Source organism: Centruroides sculpturatus, unplaced genomic scaffold, assembly GCF_000671375.1.
Source record: "Centruroides sculpturatus isolate CEXI.00-Female unplaced genomic scaffold, Cexi_2.0 scaffold313, whole genome shotgun sequence".
Taxonomy (NCBI): domain Eukaryota; kingdom Metazoa; phylum Arthropoda; class Arachnida; order Scorpiones; family Buthidae; genus Centruroides; species Centruroides sculpturatus.
This window is the reverse complement of record NW_019384656.1, coordinates 470299-497889: the sequence shown is the minus strand read 5'-3', so window position 1 is coordinate 497889 and position 27591 is coordinate 470299. Positions and strand designations below refer to the sequence as shown.

General features: G+C 31.0%; 1 protein-coding gene across 1 annotated transcript in view; it reads left to right on the top strand.

The window, feature by feature from the left end:
- The window catches only part of LOC111626451 (E3 ubiquitin-protein ligase KCMF1-like), a 59263-nt gene that overhangs the window by 16681 nt on the left and 14991 nt on the right, over window positions 1-27591 (top strand). The window contains exons 3-4 of the mRNA XM_023369822.1: window positions 13445-13584; window positions 25539-25640. Of these exons, the coding sequence (XP_023225590.1) occupies window positions 13445-13584; window positions 25539-25640 (242 nt within the window). The remainder of the gene's footprint in view (window positions 1-13444; window positions 13585-25538; window positions 25641-27591) is intronic.

The window sequence follows — 27591 nt, the reverse complement described above, 5'->3', positions numbered from 1 at the left end:
AGTTACCCAACATTTACAGTAAAATGCTGGCACTGACTTGTGGTTGGCACGAGCTTTTTATATTTGTTGTTATGATTTTTCTTGAAAGTACTGTACTGCAAGCGTACTTTTTCCCCTCTCTTCCAGTTTTTCCATAACTTTGATACATAGTTTAATAATTAGTTTAACAGAAATGGATTGGGTAACAAATATCACTGATTTTGGCAAATTTAGGGCTTAAAAACTGGCAAGATTGATCATACTTATAATAGATATACTGTAGTTATATTTTTGAAAATCAACAGGTAATCTGATAGTTTAACCAATGTTAACTTGCTTATAATTAAAATATTTAAAAATTAAAAAGCTGGTAAATTTTTAAAAAAATTAATCAAATTTATTTTAATTTTTTAGTAATTTATCTTTTGTGTGAAACAACACCAAAACAATTTTTATAGTTATGTTGCAAAAGAAAGAGATTTGTAGTTACAAATCTATGCACTGAACTTCTGTATTTTAATAATGTATAATTGTAATTTTGTTTGATGTTTATTTCTGTACTTATTTTATTTAAATTCTATAAGTTTTAAGAATCCCAATTTTCTTAATACAGTTGACCCCCCCAACATGGTAGATATGTTCCACTTTATAAGAATTTCACGTTGTAGGAATCCTTAAATATATGAGCCAATCACAGTCCTGCATGTGTGCAATTTATGGACTACGGCTGTTTGAAAGGTTTTCTTCCATAAAATTAATCAATTCTAGACTAATTTGACTCAACATTTTTAAAACACGTATAATTTTTTGGGAATAATCTGTATAAACTATGCTATAAACAAAAACTTGTATGATTACTTACTAAGTGTGCACTGTTCGATGATGCCATTGCTTAAGCTTGTTTTAGTCGCAGAGCAGCACACCAAACGGCAGGAGCGTTTTCTGATAAGTTATTTTTCTGCAAAAAATTCGTTGAACTTTGAAGACATCATTAATAGAAATAATTTTTTTGGCCATTGAATAAGAAATGTTTTTTCCACAAGAAATGTATATAATTACAGTACCTAATTTATATACTGTACAGATGATAGTAAACAACTTACCCGTCTAAACTCTCTGTAGTGTGTAAGTAGTTTGGCTGCTCGTCCACTATTGGTCCAGATTTGACCAATCCTGTTGCGACACGAGTCAGAGATGATGTTTTGCCACATTTTCAAGTCTCTTTTAGTGTCTTTATACGAATATGGTCGCAATTTTTTCATCATGATATACGAATCCACATTATATGAACCCGCTTTATAGGGGAGTCGACTGTACTATGATGTCGTAGGAGTACAAGTGTGAGGTTCCGGAATTGTCCCAGAACTCACTAAAATAGAAAAATGTAAAAAGTTTAATTATTAGAGAAAAAAGGAACAAACAAAAATTTTTTATAAAAACTTGAGGAATAGTCTAGACCAGTAATTCTCAAACTTTTTCGATCCACCGCCCCCTTTGTTCCATAAAGTTATACCCAACGCCCCCTAACCCATTTTCTCTTGTGTGAGAAAAGGATTGGAAATATTCTTAGGAAAACTTTTCTATGAATCTCACACTTTGTGCCCTTACTGTACATTGTTCTCATCATCTGGAACACCATTAAACGCAATGTTTCCTCTTATCAGCCCCAATTTTGCCTTTGGTCACCGTTCAATACCCTGCCTCTATCATAGATCTATTCATCGCGCCAGAAGGGGACGTTATTGCTTACTTTGAGAAACGCTGAGCTAAAATAAAAGTCAATGTGTTAGAAATATTCAAGTTGTGACGTTCAATAAAAAATATATAAAATGTCAACATTTTATATATATTCCATCGAATTTTTATATATAGAATTTGTCTGCCGTCGCCTCTCTATATTTCCTTAACGCCCCCCAATTCTCTTTGAGCCTTCTACTGCCCCCCTGAAAGCATCCAGCGCCCACAAGGGGGCGTTATCGACCACTTTGAGAAACGCTGGTCTAGACAGTTCAAGGTCAATCATTTGTATTGGAGTCAAATTTTCCATTGTTTGAAAAAACAATGATGATTTCTCCTGTGAACTTTGATTCTTCGATTGACGTAAGTAAATTGGAAAATCCATTAGATCCCTCATCACAAAGTGTGAGTGAGGGTCCAAAACCAATCCAGAGAATGATTGCAGGACAGGAAGGTGATAAAAGCTGGTGTCTCAAGGACACAAGGCTGTCAAGAGTCATCTCTTCTGTAACCATCGCCACCAATCACCTCTGTCATTTGCCTTTTCCCCACACTTCATCTCTGCTATTTCACTGCAGCTGCTGCCTTTTCCTTTCACAAATTAACAGTTGCCTTTCAAAAGGAGGACTTTTCAAACTCAGGATAAACACAAGTGATTTACAATAGTGCTAGACATTGGACAGAAATCAAATGAACTTTCCTTTCTGGATCATTCACTGAACATTGCTCCGGATTCCACCAATGCTGCTACGAACTTAAGATGAAAAACAATGACAGCTTTAACTATATTGTAAGCATTTTTGTACAATAAATGGGTTAAACAGTAAAGAGGTGTCTTCATTTTCCTGTACCACGTTTCCCACATACTTATTAGGCCCTCGACTTTCCTGACGGGAGAATTGACTTTATCTCCTTTATTTTCCCAAAGGGAAAGAGTTGTCATATCTCACACAAGTGAAACTCGAAGTTTCAAATCTTATGTTATAATTGACGTTTGAAATTATGTTAAACCTGAGTAAGGCTATTTAAGATGGCTAAAAATATTGGTTCGTTTAATTAAAATTTGCTATAAAAGTGAGAAAGATGGTTTGTGATATGATTTGCAATAAATATAATAATTGTAATTAAGGGTTAAAATAAAAAATAAATTTTGTCTGCATTCTTAAGAAAATTTTATGCAAAATTAAGTAAATAATAAATAAAAATTATTAAAAATAATTATTAAAACTCTGGCCTTTACACCAAAATCAAACTGGCAGCAATGGAACATTTTTTTTAATGAGTTGTCAATTTAGCCATTTTTTTGTTAGATTTAATAGATTTATGAACAATCTAACTAAAAAAAAATCAAACAATTCTAATGGAAACAATATGATTTGGGTATTTTTATTAAAATGTCTAGCTGTAAATTTGAATTTTGAGTTGGCAACACTACTTTTAATTAATATATATGCAGATGCGAATTGGATGTCGTTTAAATATTTTACGTACTGTTGTGATAATATGTCTACACATTCTATCTGATCTGGTTCATCTATCTTTTAATAATAATATTCAAGGTTTGTGTTTTTATACATCCTTAAATTATAATGGCATGGAAACAAACGAGGTTTAATCTCCAATAGCTGGATCCAGCTATTCATCCAGAATTTAATTCCTGGTTAGGAACCGTAAAAGATGATGATACAAAAGCATTTTGCTGCATTTGTTATAAAGTTTTCTCATTAAGTAATATGCATGCATTAGTATCAAATGCAAATAGTTCTAGTCTTGTTGAAATAAAAAGATTGAATTCAGGACAAACTTCACTGTTAAGGTTTTTAACCCCAACAAATTCAAACTCTTCTAATAGTCAACAAAATGTGTGTGCAACAGCTTCTGTTGTAGAAGATGTATCTAAGATCGCTAATGAACAGTCTCTCACCAAATCAACATTTCTTAGCAGCACATTGACACCTTTTGTGATAAAAGATGATGTAATAAAAGCAGAGATAACTTGTGCATTGGCAGTTGTAAAGAAAAAGATGTCACTCAATTCATGCTCTGATATTAAAAACATTTTCAACAAAATGTTCCCTGACAGTGCTATAGCCACACAATTTCAATTGGGTCCAGATAATGGACTTTGCCATAATTTATTATATAAGAAGCTTATTTTAGAGAAAAATTTAATTAATGCTGTTACAAGTTGCAATAATATCACTATCTCCTTTGACGGATCACTAAACAAAGTTGCTCAAAGAACTCAAATGGATCTTGTGATAAAGTACTGCGACAAGAGTAAAGATAAGGTTATGACCAGATATTTAAATAGTGTCTTATAGAAATGCAGTAGATGATCTCCCTGCATTTCTCAATGGGCTTTCAGACATTCATCTTGATCTAGCAAAAATTCTTCATATCTGTATGGACAGACCAAATGTAAACATAAGTTTTCTGAATAAATTAGATCACATGGAGACACAGAATGTTGGTAAATCATTTGTGAGAATGGGAACATGTGGTTTTACATGTAGTCCATGGTGCTGTAAAAGCTGGTTTTAAAGTAGTAGATTGGAATTTGTTACCACTGCTACAGAATATGTTGTTAACAGTCAGATGATCTAGACAGTGATATATTGCATCTCTGCAACAGAAAAAAGATATTCAGAAGCAGCAGGCATTGGGGGCTGAAGAAAAAAGAAAGCTTACACAACAACTTAAGGATTTAAAACAACACAAGAAAATGTTAAGAAAAGATCACGAAAAGGAAGAAAAAGACATTGAAATGAAAATAAATACATTTGAGGAGAAAAAGCTAAAACTACATTAATATAATAGTTCTTGTGTTTTGTGAATTGTAATTCATTTCTTATTTTCTAATTATCTGTATTTTGAAAATGAGAATTAATACTAAGAAGGTTCTCTGTATTTTGATTTTCCATTTTGTTAAAAAGTAAAAAGATTTTACAATAAATTAGATGCATTTGTTAGAGAAGCTATAGTACAGGGTGTCCAGAAAGGGTGAGTGCAGTTTAAAAGTAAAATAAATTAAAAATAAAAAATGTTCAAAGTTTTGTTTTTATCTTTAATCTACGGTTATTGGAAAATTATTTATGAAAAATTATCTAAATGGCATCCATTATGCCCCTTGCACTCTTCTAATCTTTAGCAAAGATTTCTCAGTACACATTGACACAAAGCCTGAGATACGATGCCATTTCTACTGTGATATTCTGCTTTGAGTTAATGTCTTTGGCATATTTTCATATACCCTCTCTTTAAGAAATCCCCATAAGAAATAAGTCCAGAGGACTCGGGTCTGGACTGTGTGATGGCCAGTTAACATTACTTCTTTGCGAAATCAGCTTATTGGGGAATAACTTTTTTACGGCTTCAATTGATTCATTTGATGTGTGACATGTGGTGCCACCTTGTTGAAACCATGTTCTTGTATTGAAGCCATGAATCAATTGAAGCTGTAAAGGAGTTATTTTACAGCTTCAATTGATAATACCTGTAATAGCAAATTAATTGCAGGATTAATTATAGTGATAGTTTGGTTTAGTATTATACCTGATATGTTAACGATACTACTTCAACATTAACTAAATGCATGCAAGCACTTATTGTAGCTGCATAAACATATCAAATGTATTTTAAAAAATTGAAGACTGAATACAAATAAAAATTTGATGTCTTCACACATCCTTCACAATCACAGGAATACAATTAATATGAGCAGAGTTGACCTTTCCTTCAAGGCTCTTCTCTGCTTATAAATATGTAAGTTGATTAAAACTGGAGGATTCTCATAAAAATATTTTTTGAGGTTGACTATGCTTGTGGTAATTGTGTTCTTGTGGTTATGTTGTGAGGGATGTGGGAAGACATCAAATTTCTATTTATATTGTCTTCAATTTTTAAATGTATTTCATCCTGGATTTCTAAAATTTTTCAAAAGCATCAAATGTATTTTTTAGGTTTATGGATTATGTTCATATAGAGTAAACACTTTGTTGAATCTAATAGTTTAACTTTGTCCTCCACTGTTTCACCAAAGGACAGCATCTAAACTTTTTTTTGTTCAGAAATTATAACAATCTAAACATGGATTTTAATTTTAATATTGAATTTTTTTTTTGTCAACTGGATTAGTTTGCTTACAGCAATGCGTGTAAACCAAACTATTGAAATTTTGAGTCAATTGAGGACCAAACATTGTATAGGGAAACTAAATTTCAGAAGTTTATATCCATTTAATTTTGTTTTACAGCTTGTAAAACTTTGAAGTTTGTACCATGCTTGTAGCATTTTTACAGCCTTCACTTAAGGCTCCCTAGAAACTCAAATATGTGTTCCTGTGACCTATCATAACTTTGTACATTGTAGTAGTTTCAGAAGTTAGGGAACATCTCTGCCAACTTACTTAAATTAGATATTGCCATCTGTCATATAGGCTCACTTGGAATGACTCTTTTAGCTTAAACGTGTATTTCATATTGTTAATATATTTTTGACAAATAATAGTTTTTCATATTGTGATGGGCAATTAGTATATTATATGTATACAGTGGAACCCCGGTTAACGAACATCCTGGTTAATGACCAAATCGGTTAACAAACTTTTATTTTGGAAAAATTTTGTCTCGGATAATGAACTTAACGGCTTTTTGTGTCAAATTTGTAAGCTTTCCGGCTTTTAGGGAAAATCAGTTAATCGTGTGTCGGTGATGGTCTAGGGTCCATTCGTACGTTGGTGTAGCGGAGGAGACAAAGATAACAAGTATTTTACAGTGAAAATCGTTTATTAGAACGGGAAGATGCTTACATATTTAAGGTAGTTGGAAATGGCTTATCTACAGTATTTTCTCTTGGCACTGAGGAGTGGTATATCGCTGGTCCTACAATAGTGCAAGCTGATCAGTCGTAGCCCCAGAGCAGACGAGATGGGTTTGCTTGGTCACAGAAGTGATGGTAGGTGACAGAGCTGCAACAACTGGAGCGGTCTACGAGACACAACACAAATTTTAGCGGGCACGACTTCAGGCTTAATCCAGATGAAGAAAACACAGATTAATCACCATAGAATTTTTAGGAAAACTGCATTTTGACCTTGAGATTCAGGGTTTTTATAGTATTTCTTCCTTGAATCTCACCTTACGATTAGTCCTGCGTCCCATTCCTCGTTTCCCGATTGTTTTCTTTTTTGTCTCCAGGTGAAAACCGAAATCAGAGAAAGGTTTGTTCCAAGGCGTTTGTTTGACACGTTTGTCAATTCTGATCAGAGATTGTTGATAAACCTATAAGCCTTTCGCTCATAATTTAGCTTATTGTTTCTGCTATCTGTCATTTTAGAACTTTAAAGGCCGTATGTGATGTTTTTATACCCGTCAAATCTTTCCCCTTTTCCGAAAATTTAACATAGATCAACTGTTTATGAGCACGTTTTCCTATATTTTCATTAAACAAAACCCATTTTACAAATAAAATTACAAAAATACTGACATTTAGAACGGATTAATTGTATTTGCATTAATTTCTATGGGAAAAATTGCTTTGGTTAACGAATGGACTCATGGAACGGATTACGTTCGTTCACCAGGGTTCTACTGTAATACTAAATGAAAGTCAGGATTTGCTTACCTATTTTTTGCTATACAAAGAAAACAGTAAACAGTCATTCTCATTTTTTTATTCTTTCTGCTCTGTGGACATTAAGAGCCCTTTTATCAAGCCCCTTGCAGGTTCAACAGACCAAAAATGGAGGAGCTGGATTGTGATGGATGGACCCAACCACCCCTAAAAGTTTCCTGGGATTTTTTGACTCATTTAGATTCATTCCCAGGTGTCCCAGAGTAGTGGTCTGGCTCTTTAATCACTTCACCATCCAGCTATTTGTTTTCATTCATTAGAACTTTCATTATAATACAAATATGAAAGTAAGGTTTATTTAAAATGAAATAGAGCCTAAGCCTGTATTAAAGAAGCATGAAAAAACTTGCTACCAATAGTGATATAATAAAATAAAAGTTAAAAAATTTTTGAGATGGAAATTTTGGTTGAAAATAATTTAACATTTTTACTCACACTACTAAATTACTACTACTATTTCTTTTGTTGGGTGTTGACATTACAGTCGACCCCCGTATAAGATCATTGATTATTCCGTTTTATATGAATTCCATGTTGTACAAGTCACTTAAATTTTACAAATACGTGAGCCGTTCACAGCCTGGTACACGTATTTGTAAAATCTAAGTGACTCGTGGAATTCATATAAAACGGAATAATCAATGATCTTATACGGGGGTCGACTGTAGTGATCTTTTCAAGTTATACAAGGTATATTGGACAGTGGGAGAAAAAATTTTTAAATATCAAAACTGCAGGAAAGACTGGGGTTAAAACCAAGTAGGAAACCAAATGAAGAAGAGTACATTTAAAGAGCCAAATTGATAGTTTTTAAAAACATGGACAAGACAGTAACATGAAGGTGAGAGAATGCAGAAGTTTCAAGGCAAAGCATCAATGAAGACTTTTTTTTTAATCTACATTTAATGAGTGTACAGTATTTGTTGATGTGGGGCAGAGTATTGTATAAAGAAGTATGGTCATGATCATTTATAGGAGAAAGACAGATGTTGATGGTAAAGAAGAGAGTTTGTTTTATAAGTGGTTGACTATGGGGTTTGTTGATGAATTCAGTGAAGAAATCTGGATAGTTGGAAGCATAGTCCTGAAGAGCAAAATCCAGAGAAAATGTCTTCTTGTATGATGGGAGGTAATCATGAGCAGTAGAAGATGGGTTAACTGGCAGAAAATTAGCATGCTTATTAGGAATGATTTGTCTGTGGGCAAGAAGCCAAGCAAAGATGACTTTATACTTTCTAAACTTATTAGGCAAAAGTTAACTATATAATAATTTTTACATTACAAAAAAATATTTTAAAATTGAAAAACTATAGTGTATAAAAATTAGGTAAATTTAATTAATGACAATAAAATAAGTACAATGCAAATGTTTGGTAGAAACAGTTAAAAACTTCCTTTTCCTAATAATAACTGCAGATAGCACCACATGGTGTAACACTGTGCCAATATTAGCCATGAACTTAGGCCCATGTTCCATGTATAATTTTCATCTGTCTGCCAACTACTACAAAAATTTTTAGTTTATATTGGAAAGTCATCAAGCTATGCAGTTATGGAAGATATTAAAGGTAAATGTTTGCTAGATTGGACTATATTATTGCTGCTATTAATAATTAAATGTTAAGTAATTTGGTACTAGAAGTAGGCATTAGGTACCATCTCTTGCTAAATTTAATAATTAAACTCATATTTTAATAAATTCAGAAGATTTTAGAAGAAAAAAAAACTGACCCAAAGTAGGACTCAAACTACAACTCTCACTTACCAAGTACAGTTGCATTGCCAGTTATGCACTTGGACTTTCATCTGATCTTTGCTTCCAGAACTGTTAATTTTAGATATAATCATACTCTGTTACTTATTGTGCCAGCCGGAGATGACTCGGCACCAGTGATTGCAAATTTTCCGGGTATTACATTACCAGTAATTCAGTAATTATATTTGGGATTACTGGTAAATTTATATTAACAAATGATTTAAAAGAAACTAAATTACTGACAGAATTATTGGACAACCATTTAGTTTCAAGTTTTCTATCAATTTAGACAAACAACATTCTTGTAATAGCAATTATTATGACATAACAGACATTGAAATAATTCTAATAATTGTTTTTCATTATTTTGAAAGTAGATTTTTAAAAAACATAATACATTTAGGCTCTCGTCATCTAACCTAGTTCTAATTTTTGTACAAATGGCAGCTGCATTAGAAAAATGCTCTCTTGGAATCAATACTAGTTGGACATACTGTCATTAGAGCATTGAAAACCTTTTTAAGATATATTCCTTGTATTTTTACTCTAAGAAATAATTAATTTCTTTTTTAACTATATCTTTTGCACTTTTAAACTTCCTTAAATTACTGTTATTTAATGAACAAGTCCAATTTCTCTTTCATTGTTAAATTTCACTTTTCTGTTGTGCACTTTGTTCTCATGTCGATGTGTTGTAAGTAATGAACACCTCTCACTAGAATCTGAGTCTGAACTAATTTCAGTGACATCCGCAAGTCATGATTTTTTTCACAAGTGCCTTTTATGTTCTAAATAGTTGCAAACAGTAACGCCACAACACGTAAGTGTATTTATTTTACATATAAGTCATGATTCATTTTCATTTTCTGATAAGTGCTTGATTATTTATACAATCCTATTCAGAATTATATTTTTGTTAGCATTATTGGATATTTCTTATGACTTATATTTGTTCAATTTTTCTGGGTTATTTTCCTGTATTATACTCCAAAAATGGGTCTTGATTTTGGACTATAATACAGTGAATCAAATTATAAAAAAACTAGAAAATTCCTTTTAATAACCTTAAATTTTAAATGGAATGACCCATCACCACCTCACTGTATGGAATGGGGGAGACAAAAACTAATGGCATTGGGGGAAACCTACTAATATATTATATACAGTATATATCTTTTTTGCTGGAAAGAATATGGATGATGATGAGTGCTTATTATATCGTTCACACTTTACATATGATATGTAATATAAATGTATTGATGTATATAATATAAGAACCTATATTGCATTAAACAATACAAAATGTGATTTGTTGTATGTATTTGCTAACAAATAAATATGGAGTGATCAAAATAAAAAATAAATTTTCAAGAACTTTAAAAACTGTACATAACAAATTTAATTAAATGTAAAATATATATATATATATATATATATATATTTATATATATTGTGCGCAGGATTGAACCCATATAATGCTCTCCATGCAACACCTTAACTAGTTAGGCCATGCCATGAGCATGGCCTAACTGGCATGGAAATTATACTTCTGCACAAATATTAATAGTTCTCAAGAAAATCACAATTCAAGTTTTTATAGAATGCCTGAATATTGGGTTCTGTGGCTTTGGCACAGTTTATGTACAAGTAAATACTACAGTCCAGAAAATTTTATTGAAATCTGTGATGACAACCCTTCGTGTTTCCCGTTTAAGCAAGAGTTATGGATTAGAGTCCCACTTCAGGCGAATTCTTTTCTTCCAGAACCCTTATAAATTATTAAAATATAAATTTAATTATAATTATTAAATTTAGCAAGAGATGGCACTGAACACCTATCTCTAGTGCCAAATTTCTTAGAATTTACTTATTAAGTAGTCCGATATAATATGTCAATCGTTTCTTTAATATGTAACTGTTGGGTTTTAGATATTGATATTTGTATGGGAGATATTAACAAACATTAACCTGATAGCATACGGTAGTGGTTGGCTTTGATATTAGATTTTTCCAAATATCATATATTTGTGATATTCTGAATTTTAACAAAAATCAATTGTTGATGTCGTCGTGCTTGCTCAACAATTGTCCTCAGCTACCTGAGAAAATTTCCCCTTACACTTTCTCAACTGCAAAAGTGCCGCATTCCCCATGATCTGCTGACCTCTTAGCCAGGCGATGTCACACTGATATCGGATTTGACTGCCAAAAAAAGTTTGTTGTTGCCAGTCACTCGCCCAATCGAGTTAACTTCAGTGCATCCAAAACGGACTATACTCTCGACTCTGACTCAAAACATTAGTGCCTCTGAAACAGAATATCTTGTCATCACCAAAGTGAAATAACTTCATCTTAGACACACAGGTCAATCCGACATTTGCTCAACTTCAATTCTAATCCCAGCAAGTTTACCTTGACATCTAGCCATATATACCTTGTCCAGAACTATTTGCATTCTCTCCTGCCACAAGACTACAACCGGATCCTTCAACTTCAAAGGTATTTATCAACTCACCAACCACTGTAAACTCTCTCAAACTACAAAGTTATTATACTAAACCTATTTTAACTCTATTTAGTTAGTATACTCATGATCAAAATTGTATAGAATGTATTTCCTGTCCTTTACAAATAAACAATTGTTTTGTTAACCTAGTCTCTGCCTGAGTCACTTCCAGCAAGCTGTGTCTCGTCCCAAAATTTAGATCCCAGATTCGGTCACTTGCATGACCGAATCAACACGCCATCTCGGCTTCAGTGTCAATCGGGACACGGTGGTGTCAGTCCTGACAAGGCATCAAAGAGGTACTGACCCTCCGGTCACATATTTAACTGTCTGCCACATGACATGTATTAGCAGTGGCGTACTGTGGGTGTTAGCCGCCTGGGGCTGAGGAAAATTTTGGACCCCCTTATTTAGGTATTTCAATTTAAAAGACCAAAATTCAGTTTTGTCACAGAACAAGCAATGAAAAATTTGGTGGTAGTGCAACGACCTATTTAAAATAGTTCTATTGGATATTAGTGGTGTATATGAATGCGATTGAATCGTACAAGCAAAAAAAAAAGTCAACAGGTTTTGCAGGATTTCCTCAGATAAAAAAAAAACTACTAGTTCACCCGGACGGTGAGCCAATTCCCGGACTGTCCGGATGATAGCACTATCATAGGCACGATGCAAGTATAGTTTAGGGTGTTTCAAATTTTTACAAGATGATGATATTATTTATTGTGAAATTTTGCTGCCTAAAAAGTGCTGCCCGGGGCGGGCTGCCCTCACTACGGTACGCCACTGTGTATTAGAATATCATAGAATGGAACAGTAGTGAATTCCCATTTACATACATTGACTTAGTACTGTTTCACTTATTATAGCAGAGCAAAGTTTTTAAAGTTGCAGAATATTTTTAAGTCCAACAGAAAATAAACAGAAGACTTGTTGGTTGAGATTTTGTGAATTGACAAGTTTGAGTATGACAACTCCATTTAAGATCAAGGAGGAAAAAACTAAAATTATAGACATCAGTTTCTTATTGGTAAAATATTTTTTGGGACTTCGTTTCATCTTCAGACCACAAAAATTTGAAGAAAATTTTCAAATGAACTTCAGATGAGAATTTTACTTATTAGATGTTTGTTTGTTAAATTTATTATTTTGTTAATTGATTATAATAATTTGAAAATATTAGCTTTGAGTTTGAAATATATTTAAATCATGGAAATGAATATTCTGAAAGTGAAAAATATGTTCTATTGAATTTGTTGTGAGAAAGCAAAAAAAACTGTCAAAAATTTAAGAATGGTTGATACAAAATTTGACTGCTTGATTTGTTTTAGAATGGGTTTTGCAAATTGTGCTCTGTAATTCAACCACAATGTAATTTTTTTGTGCTGTATAATTGAAAGTACCTGTTAACAGTTAGATAAAAAGTAATAGTAATATTTGTTAAAGTTTTTCATGTAGTCATTGCATATGAATTCTCTTACTTGTATGACTTTCTTTATTCCTTGATGTTAATTTATAATGCATTTTATAAATAAAGAATATAAATTATAGTAGTATTAAATTAATAAATAAATAATACAAGCTTAAATTTATTTTGCTAATTATTTGTTGCTAACTTATATATAGTAAATAAAAGTTAGCTAGCAGAATACTTAAAAACTTTTAATACAAGATTAGCTTAATGTTTTTTTTTAAATTTAAGTTGTATTTTGGAAGTCAATTATTTCTATGTATTAATACTTGAATAGAGTAAAGAGTATTGGATAAGAAATATCAAATAAATAATTAATTTAAATATGTCATTTCTCTTAATGAAATTTTTTTACATTTAGATTTGTACTATGGTGGAGAAGCAATATCTGTTGATCAGCCTCAGGCATATACTTGTCCATTTTGTGGAAAGACTGGTTTCACAGAGACTACATTACATGAGCATGTAACATCAGAGCATCCAGATACATCATTTGAAGTGGTAAATTTCAGATTCTTTTTACTATGTAATGAATATGAAATACTATGCCAAAATATTGGAATACAAGTATAGAAAGAAAGTACTATATTATATAACTAGTAGCCCGGGACACTTCCTAGTGGGCGTTCTTTACAAATTCCCATGAGGCATGGTTCCTTTGACTTTTTTATTTCTATCAATATGCTCTACAGCTCTGTTAAAGTCCCAATCGCGTCATACGGATTTAGATTCCTACCTATTAAACATTCTATAAATACTTTAAAATAGTTTAATTTGTTTATTTACCTTCTCTTGTAAACCTTAATTTTAAATGTATCCGCCATTTTTTCAACAAATTTCCCATGAGTCAATGCGCAACGTTCACTAAAAGTCACGGGATGTTGTAAATGTGCGGCGCAAGGTTAATCAAGGCATATAATAATTATTTATACCATTTTGTGGTTTAAATAATAAATTCTTATTACAAATAAAAATAATTTATTGTTAATTTAAAATCATTGCTAGGGCGCCTCTAATGTCCATTTTTGGAATACCATTACGTGGACGGACACGCATTGAATGGGTTATATAGATAGATATGGAACTCAAAATAATTGCTAATGTATATTACAAAAAAACTAAAAATTGAATATGGAAGTTCTCAAATGGCATAAAACATTTGATTTAATTTAAATATTTTGAAATGAAACATGATTATATAGTGTGACAAAATTTGAAATCTCTTTTTCCTTGTGCCAAAATATTGGAATAATGTAGAAAACAGCAAAAAATTAACATAATACTATTTTTAAGTTAAATTAACAATGAATGAATATTTAGTATTTTATTGGTGTGCCTTGATTATGGCTTGCAATTTTTCACTCATTTGGCACAGTCTTCCCATTGAATTGAATGTCAAACTTTCCTTATTTTCTTTATTAATCCACTTTTTGTAGTTGTTTTTCCTTTGGTCAATCTTTTCGTGATTCCTCACAAGTTTCTATGGGAATTGGTAATCTATTGGGAATTGGTAATGGCCATTACTAGAATATTACATTCATTAAGTCATTTGTTAGTAGAGGATGATGCATAAACTGGAGCATTGTTATGCTGGAAAATGTTATCAGCATCATGTTTTCCATTGAAAGTAATAAGAAATGTTCCAGAATTTTCTGATATATTTTTGAATATATATAGTCACGTGCAATAGTGCCAGTTTTCTAATGCCTTTACTATTCATGCAGTCTAGATTATCATTCTGTGGAAACTTTACTGAGCTTCTCATGGTAGCTAAAAGGAAGGCTTCATGATTTGTTCTCCAGGCCCTTTATTCAATCTCATACGATATACAAACTCTTGATTCATTAGTGAAAAATCATTTGATTGCTGCTCTTTATTTCAGCAAACATGTTCTTTGCACTATGTAAGTTGTTGCTTTTTCTGTGTAGACATTAATAAAGGCCTACATTTTTGTACACATGTCTATCTCATGTAGTTGTCTGACAGTTGTTCTTAGAGATACCTTGTTACTGTGAGCTTTCCACAAATGATATTATTCAGAGATATGGAAATGATTGGCTTTTGCACTTTATCTTAACTGGTGGTTTTTCAATGCAGACTTGCATTTTTCCTATTATTTTTAAATCCGTAATTAAGATTATACAGTACTTCAACATTTTAAACAGTTGATTGAGTACAATTAATGATACATACTATAACATTGTGTTTTACCTTATTTTCTCTAGATCAAAAATAAGCAGTTATTTCACTAACTGAAAGATCATTTCATTGAAACGTCTTAGATCAATTTGGAAAAAGTTATAGCTAATGCGTTTTTTTTTATGCAGATAATGTTTGGCATTAATTTGCATATAGAATGGTTACATTTACAGTTTTAATAAGTTATTCTGTTATTTTGAAATTGGAATTAATTATTCCAATATTTTGGCATAGTTATATACACATATAGCAGTATGTATGAGAAAATCTGTTACAATATAAGTTTTATAAATTAAGAAATTGCTGTCTTACATTTTTGATTTAGCTAATGAAAATGAGCAATTTTTGAAGTGTGTGTATATATTGAACACGTGGGGCCTTATGACCTTCAATAAATTAAATGCTTTTGTGGTTTTTTTTATTTTGTGCCCAAAAATGCAAATAATAAAAAATATGGTCCTTCAGAGAAACACCTCATTCATCCTGTTGTTTATTTTCAATCGAAATCATTTTACATTGTCCCATGCTATCCCAGAGCTAATTCTTCTTATGGGAGTCTGGTTACACTGTTTGTAAACAAAACAATCTCTCATAAACTAAACAATCTATGATGATGATGAAATTTGGCATGTACAGAGAAGACACATGACAGCATTTTTCAGAATCATCAAATTCAAGGAACAACTCTTACATGCAGTTTAACTACATGTGAAAAATCAATTGGGAATTGCTGCCTTATGCATATACTGTACTATACATCTGTTAAAAAATAAGAGGGTGTGATCATGTGTTAATATTCATCAATCAGTGATTTTAATGCTTCAGCTAAAATGCTGTATATGTGAGAGTAATCTATTTTAAAAAAAGCATCCTTTTTGGACTGCACTTTGAAAAAGTTATAGACCTATAAATTTCCACTGTCTCTGTCCATCTGGCTGTCTTTCCTTAATCTCACGAATGGATTTAAATGAAATCGAAGACCAGATATTTAGGCCTTGATTGACCTTGTGATGCAAACCGGAATGTGAACTCGATTGGCCTCGATATATGAACTTGTGATGGAAACTGGAAGTCATGTTATTTCAATTCAAAAATTTTCCCTGAAAGGTGTTAGATATATGATCAGCACAACTCTATTCTTAAAGGAAAAGTATGATGTACAGGGGCAAGCCACTACTAATTTGAGGTGAGATCATATATTTCAAATTAAATAAATTAAAATGATTAAAAGTTGCAGCCCAGCATTGTGATGATGTTACAATAAATAATTTCTCGTTGTGTATGAAATCTGTTTGGGAAAAGGATGAGATAAACAATGTCACAAGACATTATTGATATTTAATAAAATTTTTTAGATTGCACTGTTTGATGAAATATAATTTAAAAGTTTTTAATAATCATATAAATAATAGAAGGCATAAACAAAAAAGGCCATTATAAATATGTTTTAAGTAAGTTGTTTGTTATATATATAAAATCTGCTAATATTAATAATGTTGTAGATCAGTTTTTCCATGTATTATTAAATATAATATGCATGTATTACAATTTTTGGCTTGTAATGTATCAGTTTTTATGTTAATTCAAAGATATTGATGATTCATTAAAACTGAGTAAGCATCCATAATATGGGAAATGGTCCATTTATAATGGAAAATTAACAAGGAAATGTACTATAAAATATGATCGTAGTACTAAATAATTTTTAAATTTTATCATATTTAATATTTTAAATGTCATGCTCATATACTTTTAAGGTAAGTTACTGAAATTATTGGCAGATAACATTAACTAAACTGACAGACTTCTGATCTTTCCCAAATAGCATTGTTCTGTAACCATATTCTTCTTGTGTCTACTTACTTACATTTATGAATGTAATTAAGCAGCAATGTAACAAGTGACTGAATTGATCAGAAACAAAGTAAACAATGTTCCATTTAGTCTTAAAACAAGATCCCTGCCTTTTGGTGAAATTTCCCTAAGTAATGTCTACAGGCTTAGTCCTTAGTCCAAATATATTCCTTATTGTAATGTTTTTGTGGCTATTGTCATATTTTTCTACCACAGATTATCGGATGAGTGGTGATAGAGTATCATGTAAGTTAGACTTGAACCTGGGTGCTCTGAAGACCCAGGGCTCCTATATCAGAATTATATCATGCCCTCCATTATCCAGTGGCTCAGAATTGCAGAAGTTGCTCTGCAGTGTTGGAGATTGATTTGAATAAATTTTAACATAGTGTGATTTTCCTCTTATGGGAGTACTAATGTTATGATGGAGCTCTTATGAGTCACCAGTGGCAAGCTTGCTACTAAGTCCTAAAACTGTTAACTTTGAACTAGCCAAAAATACTGCATACATGAGAACATACAGCAGTCCCAGAAACAGTCGGCTGTTCTGTTGGAGACTTTTAAACAAACATCTCACACACTTAGAATCACCCATGCATGGGTTGTGATACAGGAGGAAATATACAGTCAACATCTACTGAGCCCCAATGCAGATGTAAGGCTGACTATAATGGAGATGTTGCCTGGAGGATTGTTTATGGCACCCATTATACCACCCAGTTACCTTAAAGCACTTGGCATTGGAGGGTCTCTCTCAGATTGATTCAGTCATACCTGTACATTATAATAATAATTTTATTCATACTTGTATTAAAATGTTATGTATATCTTGTTCATTATAAGTTTATTATGTTTTTTTCTGAAACATTCAATTTGACTTACAGCAATAGCAGACACTTCTTTTATGGTTAGTGTATTCATATGTTTGTACATTATCAGTCCATGTATTTTAATTATCTATTCATGGACTCTAGATGTTAAATTTTAATGTTTAAAAACATTCAAAATTCGGTCTTGTTTGGTAAAAAATCTGAATTTTTTCAATTCTTTCCTGAAGGTCAATTAACTGACCAAAAATGTTAGATGCAGTCTTTATTTTTTATTACAGCATTTTTAAGGTTTGTTTATTACTATTCTGGTTAGTACATTAAATCAAGGACCAGAAAATCCAGGAAAAAGTTTAACATTGATTAAATCAAGCACTTGATGTAATTCAGCAGTTCTAATATAAATTCTAAATTACGTAATTATAAATTTTTACTGAGGATTAGTTGTATTTTGTAATTTTATCATATATAATAAGCATCTTCTCTTTGAATTACACAAAGTTAATAAAATCATACTTAGAAAATTTGATTTAGTATTCTGAGTTGTTAATGATACAAATAAAATTAAAAATTATAAAGTAAAGATCAGATTATAAATCCATATATCTATAATATGATTCATGTAAGTTAAGTATTAAATTGCTAGAAGATGGAATAGGTTCTTCAGTGTCATCTGATGACTCAAGATGACCACTGAAGTATTTCTGAAGAGTACAAGTAAATCCATATTTTCTGCACATAATGATTCAAAATAAATTATCATCATACTAACTGAAATATATGAACAATTGCAATTTTATATAGTTAAGAATGGTCTATGAATGTTTTGAAACTGATGTAATTATTATAATTTTCAATCTAATAAGAGAGGGAATATTAAGTGTTGTAAAACAATTTATTTTTATTGGTAACCTGAAAGTAGATTCAATGAAATGTTTTCTTCCTATTTAGGCCATCTTCAAAATCCATTTATTTGATGGTGAATTATTTAATACATTATATTATTGTACCAAACCTTATACTACAATCAAGATGGGTTGATGATGATAGTGATGATAAATGCAGAGCCCAAACAATTAGGAGTTGAAAGTTGAAATTTGGTACACAGTTCAGGTACATTATGAGAATGTACAGTAAGAATGGATTTTTTCAAAATTTCCTCTGCAGAGGAGAGGGAGAGGGTTAAGAATTACCCTGAAGAACTCTGCTTTTACTCTACTATTTTAGATGTGGTTTTTTGCAGGAAATTGAACATATTTTTAGACCCATATAAAAATTCTCTAATTAGCCTCGAAGAGGGGGAGACCTAATTAATCTTTGCTATTGTTGTTATTGCCTGAACAATGCCAGGCTCATCTGCTAGTTTCATTATATTTCTAAGAGAGTTTATAAACCATTCACAATATTTAATTTTAGCATTATTTCCATATACAGTAATACCTCGACTTACATTACCCTAACTTACATGAACCCAGAGTTTCGCGATTTTCAAATCTCATCGATTCTTCTTTTGTTTGAGAGCCACACAACTCTTGATTACTCACTCCCCCTGCACTATTGTTCAGCTTACATGTTTGGACGCGTCGCACGGAATCGACACATAGCTACAATTTATTTTGTGTTTGTTATATCTACGGAGACTCGTGAGACTCTATGTGATGATTTCTTGTAACCGGGAACGAATCAAAAGACGAGATAAGATTAACGAGAACATTTATTAGCTTACATACATCAGACTTGGATTTTACACAAATTGCAAAATTATACCCTGACATATGCAAATTTCACTTGCACGGTTATCGCTCGGTCCCACCTATCGTGTAAGTTCGGGGTATTACTGTATATCAAAGTATCGTTAAAGTGAAGGAAATTATAAAAAAGAGAATGGTACACCAATAAACGATTAATTCACTGGACCTTTTTTTGCATCTACTTTATTTTCTTATGTACTTTACAGTATAGAACCAATTATTCCAAATGACAATACATGTTTCAGGCTAGCACCTATCATCTGTTGGCTGGTATAAGTTTCTACAATGGTTGTAACTGTATTGTTGACGTACATAAATCCAAACACCTCCATGTATTGTAAACAAGTTAAAAATTCCTAAAATTGGTGCAATTTCCATTTTACAAAATTACATGCAGAGTTCCATTTTTACATACATTATCAATAACATTGCAAATAGCATTGGACAGCAATCATATATTACCTAAAATGAGTTTTGCATTCTGCAAATCGTCCCACAAACTGCACTTCCATGTTAAAAAAATCTCTAAACCCAAATTTTAGCTTAAAGCCAAACAATTGCTAGATTACATTAGGCTATACCATATTTTTGCAGAATGACCAGCATGCTAGTCTATCCAGAGGACCATAAAATCAGATATTTCTGTATGGTAAAAACCAGCATTCTGGTTAAAGTGAGGTTGTAGATACCTGTCTAGATGGTGCATTAAAAAAAAATTATTTCATTATAATTATTAAAGTTTTCAGAATTGGTGTCTAATGCTTACCTCTAGGTCACATTACTTGAAATTTGGTTAATAATTAGTAGCATTAATAAAATCCAATGTAATCCTGCAGTTGTTTGGCTTTAATAATACAGTATAACCCCCGAATATTGGACATCACTGGGACCAAAAAGTTTGTCCACTATTCGGAGGTACATGCCAACTTGTATTGTACTTAACACTGTCATCCTATAATGAAGAATATAATGGATTATTAAAACATCAAATTGAGTTAGGAGTGTGAAAATATTGAAAAGTATACATAGCATAAATAATACTGTATATATATTTTAATTATTAATCTTTTTGGCTGTAAAAATCGCATTTTAATTGAATTCTAAATAGCAAACAGATTGAACTGGATACTTTAAATGGAACATAAAAGTTATGACAAAATGTAAATGGTGATGAATTAATTAATCAAAAACAACCTGGAAAGAAGTAACAAAAAAAGAAAGATGAAACTTATTTCAAACAGAAGAGTAGACGAAGGTCAGTTTAGGTGGTGAGACTTCATATGTTGAGTTAGGAAGGCGATCTGCTAGCCACTTTAAAGGTAATAAATGTATTTGGTATTCTATGTTTATAACATTGTTTATGATCTAAGCAACTAATAAAAATCTAATAGTAATTTGTCTGCTTTGTAATTACTGAGTAGATTTAATTTTTTGAACATTTTTGCTTTTTTCAGTAACTGGTTTGTTAAAAATTACTTTATCCACTACAAAGCTGTTTAGATCATAAATTACGTCATAAATGCAAGAAAACCAAATATCTTCCTACACTTTAAACACTTCGGAAAATTGCTTTCATAACACTCTTTGAACTTTCATCAAATAAACTCTGCTCTCATAATGAAAACAGTTTTAAGGTTTCTATTATACTACGGTTCTTGAATAAATGAATAACTTTGGAAAAGTTTATGGTTTCTTGGTACTGTAAGCTAAATCCCAACAATGAGTCAGAAGTTTAATAACATTAATATGTATGACGATAAATGATGATTGACAACTTAACCAAATTAGTCTTCCCTAACAGATAAAGAATATTGTTAACAACCTGCCTTTCTCCTCTGGTCCTATTTTAAGCCAGCCTACGGTTAAAATTTGTCATCTGAAAGAGTATTCCAAACGATTCTTTGTTTTCATTTTAAAGTATTTCATACATAATTTTTTTCAGAATATTGAAGGTGGGACTTTTTTTTTTTCTTAAGTTGTGTTATGGACGACATCTGTTATTTAGAGGTAAATATTATACACATCTATTTGAAGAGTGGGGATTGTAAACATGTTTATTAAGTAGAGATGTTTGCTGTTTGGGAGCCTCCGTTAATGGAGATGTCACTGTACTATACCTATATTGAGTACATTTAAATTGTAGTTTTTATGGTAATTGATAATTTTCTGATTTGTCTATACTGAATATATTAGATATTGCTTATCTTCTTTGTTTCAACTGTTAAAAGTTATAAGCTAAGAAAAGAAATTGTTGTTTTCTAGGGTTAGAAATTAAGAATATATGAAAGTTGTCTGTTCAGCAGACAACCAACTCTAAACTTTTTGTTGTCCTGAAATGAAATCATTTGTCCATGTTCAAGCTGCAGGGTGCATAGTTTTCTTTATAAACTACCAAGTAATACAAAAAAATTAGTGCATATAAAAAGATTAAGTTTTTTTTATTGCTTGCACACTATGCAACCATTCATTCTTTACATTTGCACACAGAAATCTTGGGAAACCTACAAGGTATTTGTTTACAGTAGGTGCCAACTTAGAAACATTGAGTATGCCTATAAATTCTTACTGGGTATGTTGAAAATTTGGCAAAAACAATTTTTTTTGATGAAGTAAAATTTATATTTTAAAACTTCAGACAAAAGTAAATTGATTTTAAAAAAATGCAAAAAGCTATAATTGGTCACTGTATGAAAATCACATGCTAACATTCTTAATAGATACACAAAACCAATGACTAAGTGGACATTGAATAAAATAATAATGATTTATTCAAAATAAAAGTAAAACTGAAAATAAAATTAATACCACAAAATAGTGAAGTTGCATTTTTAATTTAGGAAATATGCTGTAGAAAATATTTAAGTTTGAATCAAATTTATAATTTAAATACAGCAGACTAAAATTGAATACAGGACATTATAATAAGAAATGTTTTTAAATCCTTTTATTTGATATTCTACAGTAAAATTAATGTTAACAAAACCAAAGTGCTATGGATCAGAGAGAACAGGTTTAGATACCAAAGTTCTTGGCTCAACTTTGAATGCAGAAGTGGGAAAGAAATAAAGAGGAGAATTAGAATGGAAAAAGAGGCATTTAGCAAAATGAACACAATTTTGTTTGATTCTCTGATATTAGAATTGAGAAAAAAGCTGTTCAAATGCTATATCTGGAGCATTTTCCACTATAGTATTGAAACTTTAAGACAATATGACATTACGAGAATAGAGACCCTAGGGATGTGGCTATATAGAAGAATAGAGAAAGTCAGATGAAGTGATAATGTGAGAAATAAAGAAGTTCTAAGAAGAGTGTGAGAAAAAAGGAACATATTAGAGAACAAAGAGGCAAACAGATAATTGGATGGGATACCTGATTCAAAAGTAGGAAGGCTTATGGAATGGCATTATGAAAGAAATGGTTGCAGGCAGAAAGAAATGATGGAGGAGAATTAAAATGGTAATGACTTAAGAGGGCAATTATAAGGAGCTAAAGACAAGAGTGCATGATAAAGTAATATAGAGAGTGTGTGCTTACCAGACCTGCCTTCTGCTATAACTAGCAGAAAACTAAAGTTCTACAGTTCATACAAATATCTATTCATAAATTGTCAATATTTTTCTTGTTTCCAATCCAACTATATTGGATTTATTACTGTAACTGAGTTTGATATTTCAGATGAACTTATGGTTGTTTTGTGTTTGTTGTTGTTACTAAAAAGGTACTTATTACTTCTTAATAGGATAAAATGCACAAAATAGGAAAAGTTATGAGAAATGAGCAATTATTTATTGTGACATCATCAGGATGCCAGGCTGCAATTTTTAATTTATTTAATTTAAAATATATGATCTCCACTTCAAATTAGTAGTGGCTTGCACCATACATCATACTTTTCTGTTAACAATAGAGTTGTGCTGGGTATTTATTAATTGCTTTCAGGGTGAAATTTTGAATTGAAATAATATGACTTCCAGTTTGCATTGGAAGTTCATATATAGTTAATTGGAGCCTCCTATCCCTAAGGTTCCATATCTGGTCCTGTCTTTCATCATAACACTGTTCTTCAGATTAGGGAAAGACGGATGGACGACAGTGGGAATTTATAGTTCTACAATTTTTTCAAATTGCAGTCCAATGAGAAAATACACGAGGTTGTCTATTGGAATCTTCAAAAATACAGTACATTCAGTAGTCCACATAAATTTTAGTTGCCTGCAACAACTAGACAACAATTAATTTTGAGCCCTGTTTTTCCATNTATATTTCATATTGATCCATTCGAGTAGCTCTAAGATAAAGTGGTTTATGAAAAAAAAATTTTTTTATATGGCAAATTTAGAGAATATTCTGTTACATTATAGGATTTCCTTTCTTGAAAATTACTCAGAAAACTTAAAATACTTACCATACTTCATTCAAAGTTGCGTGTTTAATGTGATGATGAGAATGTTAGATAATTTGTTTTTTTTTTAATATTTTATGGAGGAGAATTATATCGTAAAATTTAATATTTAATAAATAATGGAAGCGATTTAAACGAAATAAATTCGTTTGTATTTGCTTTAAAATTTAATTTGACTGATTCAATTGAATCAGGTCCATTTCTTGAGTATTTTTCGATATAAATTTAGAAAGCTGTTTAAATGCCAGAAGTCGCATAACACAACTAAAAATGGTTCAGTCTGTCCATCGTTTTCATTTATTATCACAAGCCAAAAATGTTTGGCTCCGGTTTGCATTTTTCTAAAATATCAGAGAAATAAGCAAAACATCACAAGAGCCAAATAAACCAAATGATATATATATGTTTTTTTCAATTATAATAAAGACAACAGCTTAACTGCCTACTATTTTAGTTCAAAGTGTTAAATTATTTGGTAACTAATAGTCAAAATGTGCCTCAAAATAATCCAGGATTAATGAATGAGTAAAATTGAAAGGTTCTAGATTCCTTTTATTTTTCAGATGCTTTACCATTTATCTTCAGAATCAACTTAAGAATATGAGAACAGAGCAATGACTCCTAAAATTGTGACAGTCAAATATAGTAGAGTATCGATTATCCGAAACAATTTTGGTTTGGAGTGGTTTGGATAATTGGTCATTTATGAAAAAATATATTAAACACAAAACTGTATTGTATGTATTTTGTATCACATGTCTTACAAATACATACCTTACATAAAATAGTACATTAAAGTAGGCCTACAGTTTAGGTTGGCAGGGAGAGTGCTGCACTAGCAGAAATTTGAATTTTCCAACTGGAAAGCTTTCAGTTAACTGTTGTTTTGGTTGATCAGTATTTGGATAATTGATGCTTTACAGCAGTTAGACTAAAAGTTGCATGTTTTTACAGTAAATTATGATATGATATTTGTATAATTTCTATAACTTATTTAATGCTATTTGTTATGCTTAATTTCTTTTTGTAATATTATTTAATGATCAAAAATGTTCATAATTAATTGATTTTCAAAGTTTACCAAAAGTTTAATTAGTTGTAAGTAGGATAATTATTTAATATTTGGAATTATTCAGTTGTAAACAGTGACTTTTGGAAAGTTTTTATGTTAATATAAATATTTTAGTATTTCTAGAAATTAATTTATCAAAATTATTCTATTTGTGCATATTAAACTAAATTTTGTCTTGTATTATAGGTATGTCCTGTTTGTGCAGCTCTTCCAGGTGGAGAACCAAATAACGTTACTGATGATTTTGCAGCCCATTTGACATTAGAGCATCNTAGTATTTCTAGAAATTAATTTATCAAAATTATTTTATTTGTGCATATTAAACTAAATTTTGTCTTGTATTATAGGTATGTCCTGTTTGTGCAGCTCTTCCAGGTGGAGAACCAAATAACGTTACTGATGATTTTGCAGCCCATTTGACATTAGAGCATCGAACTCCAAGAGATTTAATATCCTTTCCTTCATTTTGTTTAATGGTTTATTAAAACATATTTATAAACAACTATTCTTAGTACAGCGGAGTCCATACAACACGGGGGATACATTACACGTTATAGGAAATCATGTTACTGAGAGTCATTATCAGATGATTTTATGCAAGTTTAAACTTATGCCTAGAAGTTGGAGAGGAAAACATATATTCTGGACACCGAAATTAAAATTTTTTATGAGTACTAGTCAGTTTTTTCGTTGATTTATACAAATTTGCATAATAGGGGACATGCTCCCCTATAATGCACACATGTTATATGGGAGTTCACTGTATGTAATGAAATACACAATTTTTGATTTTATAGTATATCTTAAAATATTATTGTACAATTATTCTTTGAAAGTGGATTTTTTTTCTTTATAATAGTTTTAATAAAATTTACTGCTGGGACAACAATTAGAAATTTGGCAAAATTACAAAGTTTGCTATGGCTAGACTCTAAAAGTGTCTTCCTTCCTTTCTGTCCCTTCATACACCTCATGTACAGAGGGACAGAAAGGAAGGAAGACACTTTCAGAGTCTATCCATAGGAAATTTTGTAATTTTTCCAAATTTATATAGTTTTGTTCAAGATATTGCTTATTTTAAAATTTTTATAAGTTTAATAATCATTTTTCATAAAGTGGAGTTTACAAGATGATTAATATTTAATATGACTTCATTTATATGATTGCATTATTTTTATTTATTTAGCAGACTTTCTCTCTCTCTCTCTCTCTCTATACATTGTTGTGTTCTTGAATGTAAAGTGAGCCATACAATTTAATTCAAGTCAAAAACATATGGATTTCTTAATTAATAAAAGTACTATTTATCAAGATAAACATTTCTGAAGTTTTTTAACTGTCTTCAAAATTGAACTCGTGACTTTTGGAATTTGAAAAAATAATTTAATTTATTCTATGATAACATTTCTGGTTTAAATTTGATGACAGATTCAAGTTTATTGTGAAAGTAGTTTTTTGGTTGCATATATTAAACATAATTTATTTTGTACAGTTAAAGCAAACTTTAAATTTTGGAATGTGGTTAATTCAAAATTAACCACAAACCTTTGAAGTCTTAGTAATGAGAATCTGTGGTTTTTATTTATTATACTCCTTTAACCTCTTTCTATACATCTTTAACTATTCTAAGTAGAATAATTTGTTAATGACAACTAATATCAATTAAACAACTTTAATTAATTAACTTAATATTCTAGTAAAAATTTCTGACAATAAAGACAAAACTTTAAAGAAAATTTTAGAAGTTAACTTTAATTTAATAAATATTTTTAATATAAAACATATCTGCAGATCAATACTACAGATCAAACATCGTAATTAATAAGTAACATAAGCAACAGACTGCATTCATCAAACATTTTTGCTAGTATAATTACAAATTATCTCCTAGTTTGGCCATCAAAATTGTTATCTTCAGACATTATCAAAATATCTATACAGTGGAACCCCGGTTAACGAACGTCCTGGTTAATGACCAAATCGGTTAACGAACTTTTAATTTGCAAAAATTTTGTCTCGGATAACGAACGTAACGGTATTTTGTGTCAAATTTTAGTTCGTGTTAGGCATGCGCGAGTTAAGCATTGCTTTTCCGAGTGTTTGTGCTATACTTCTTTTTTCAGTTTTGTGATTTATATATTTAATCAATATGGCATCAAAGAAAGAAAAAAGTCATAGTGGCATTAGAAAACGACAACGCAATATAAACGACAATGTGCTATCGCATTTGAGAAAAATTTTGATTAAAAGAGTAAGACAATCAACTTTAGATCAATTTCTTGTTTCTTACGGAAAGAGTTTGTTTGTTATTTAAGTTATGGCAACGCAACACTCGGGCGATCTGCCTACAGGGAATGCTTTCTGGGAGGTGTTTTTAAGGGAAACTGGCCCCTATTTAGG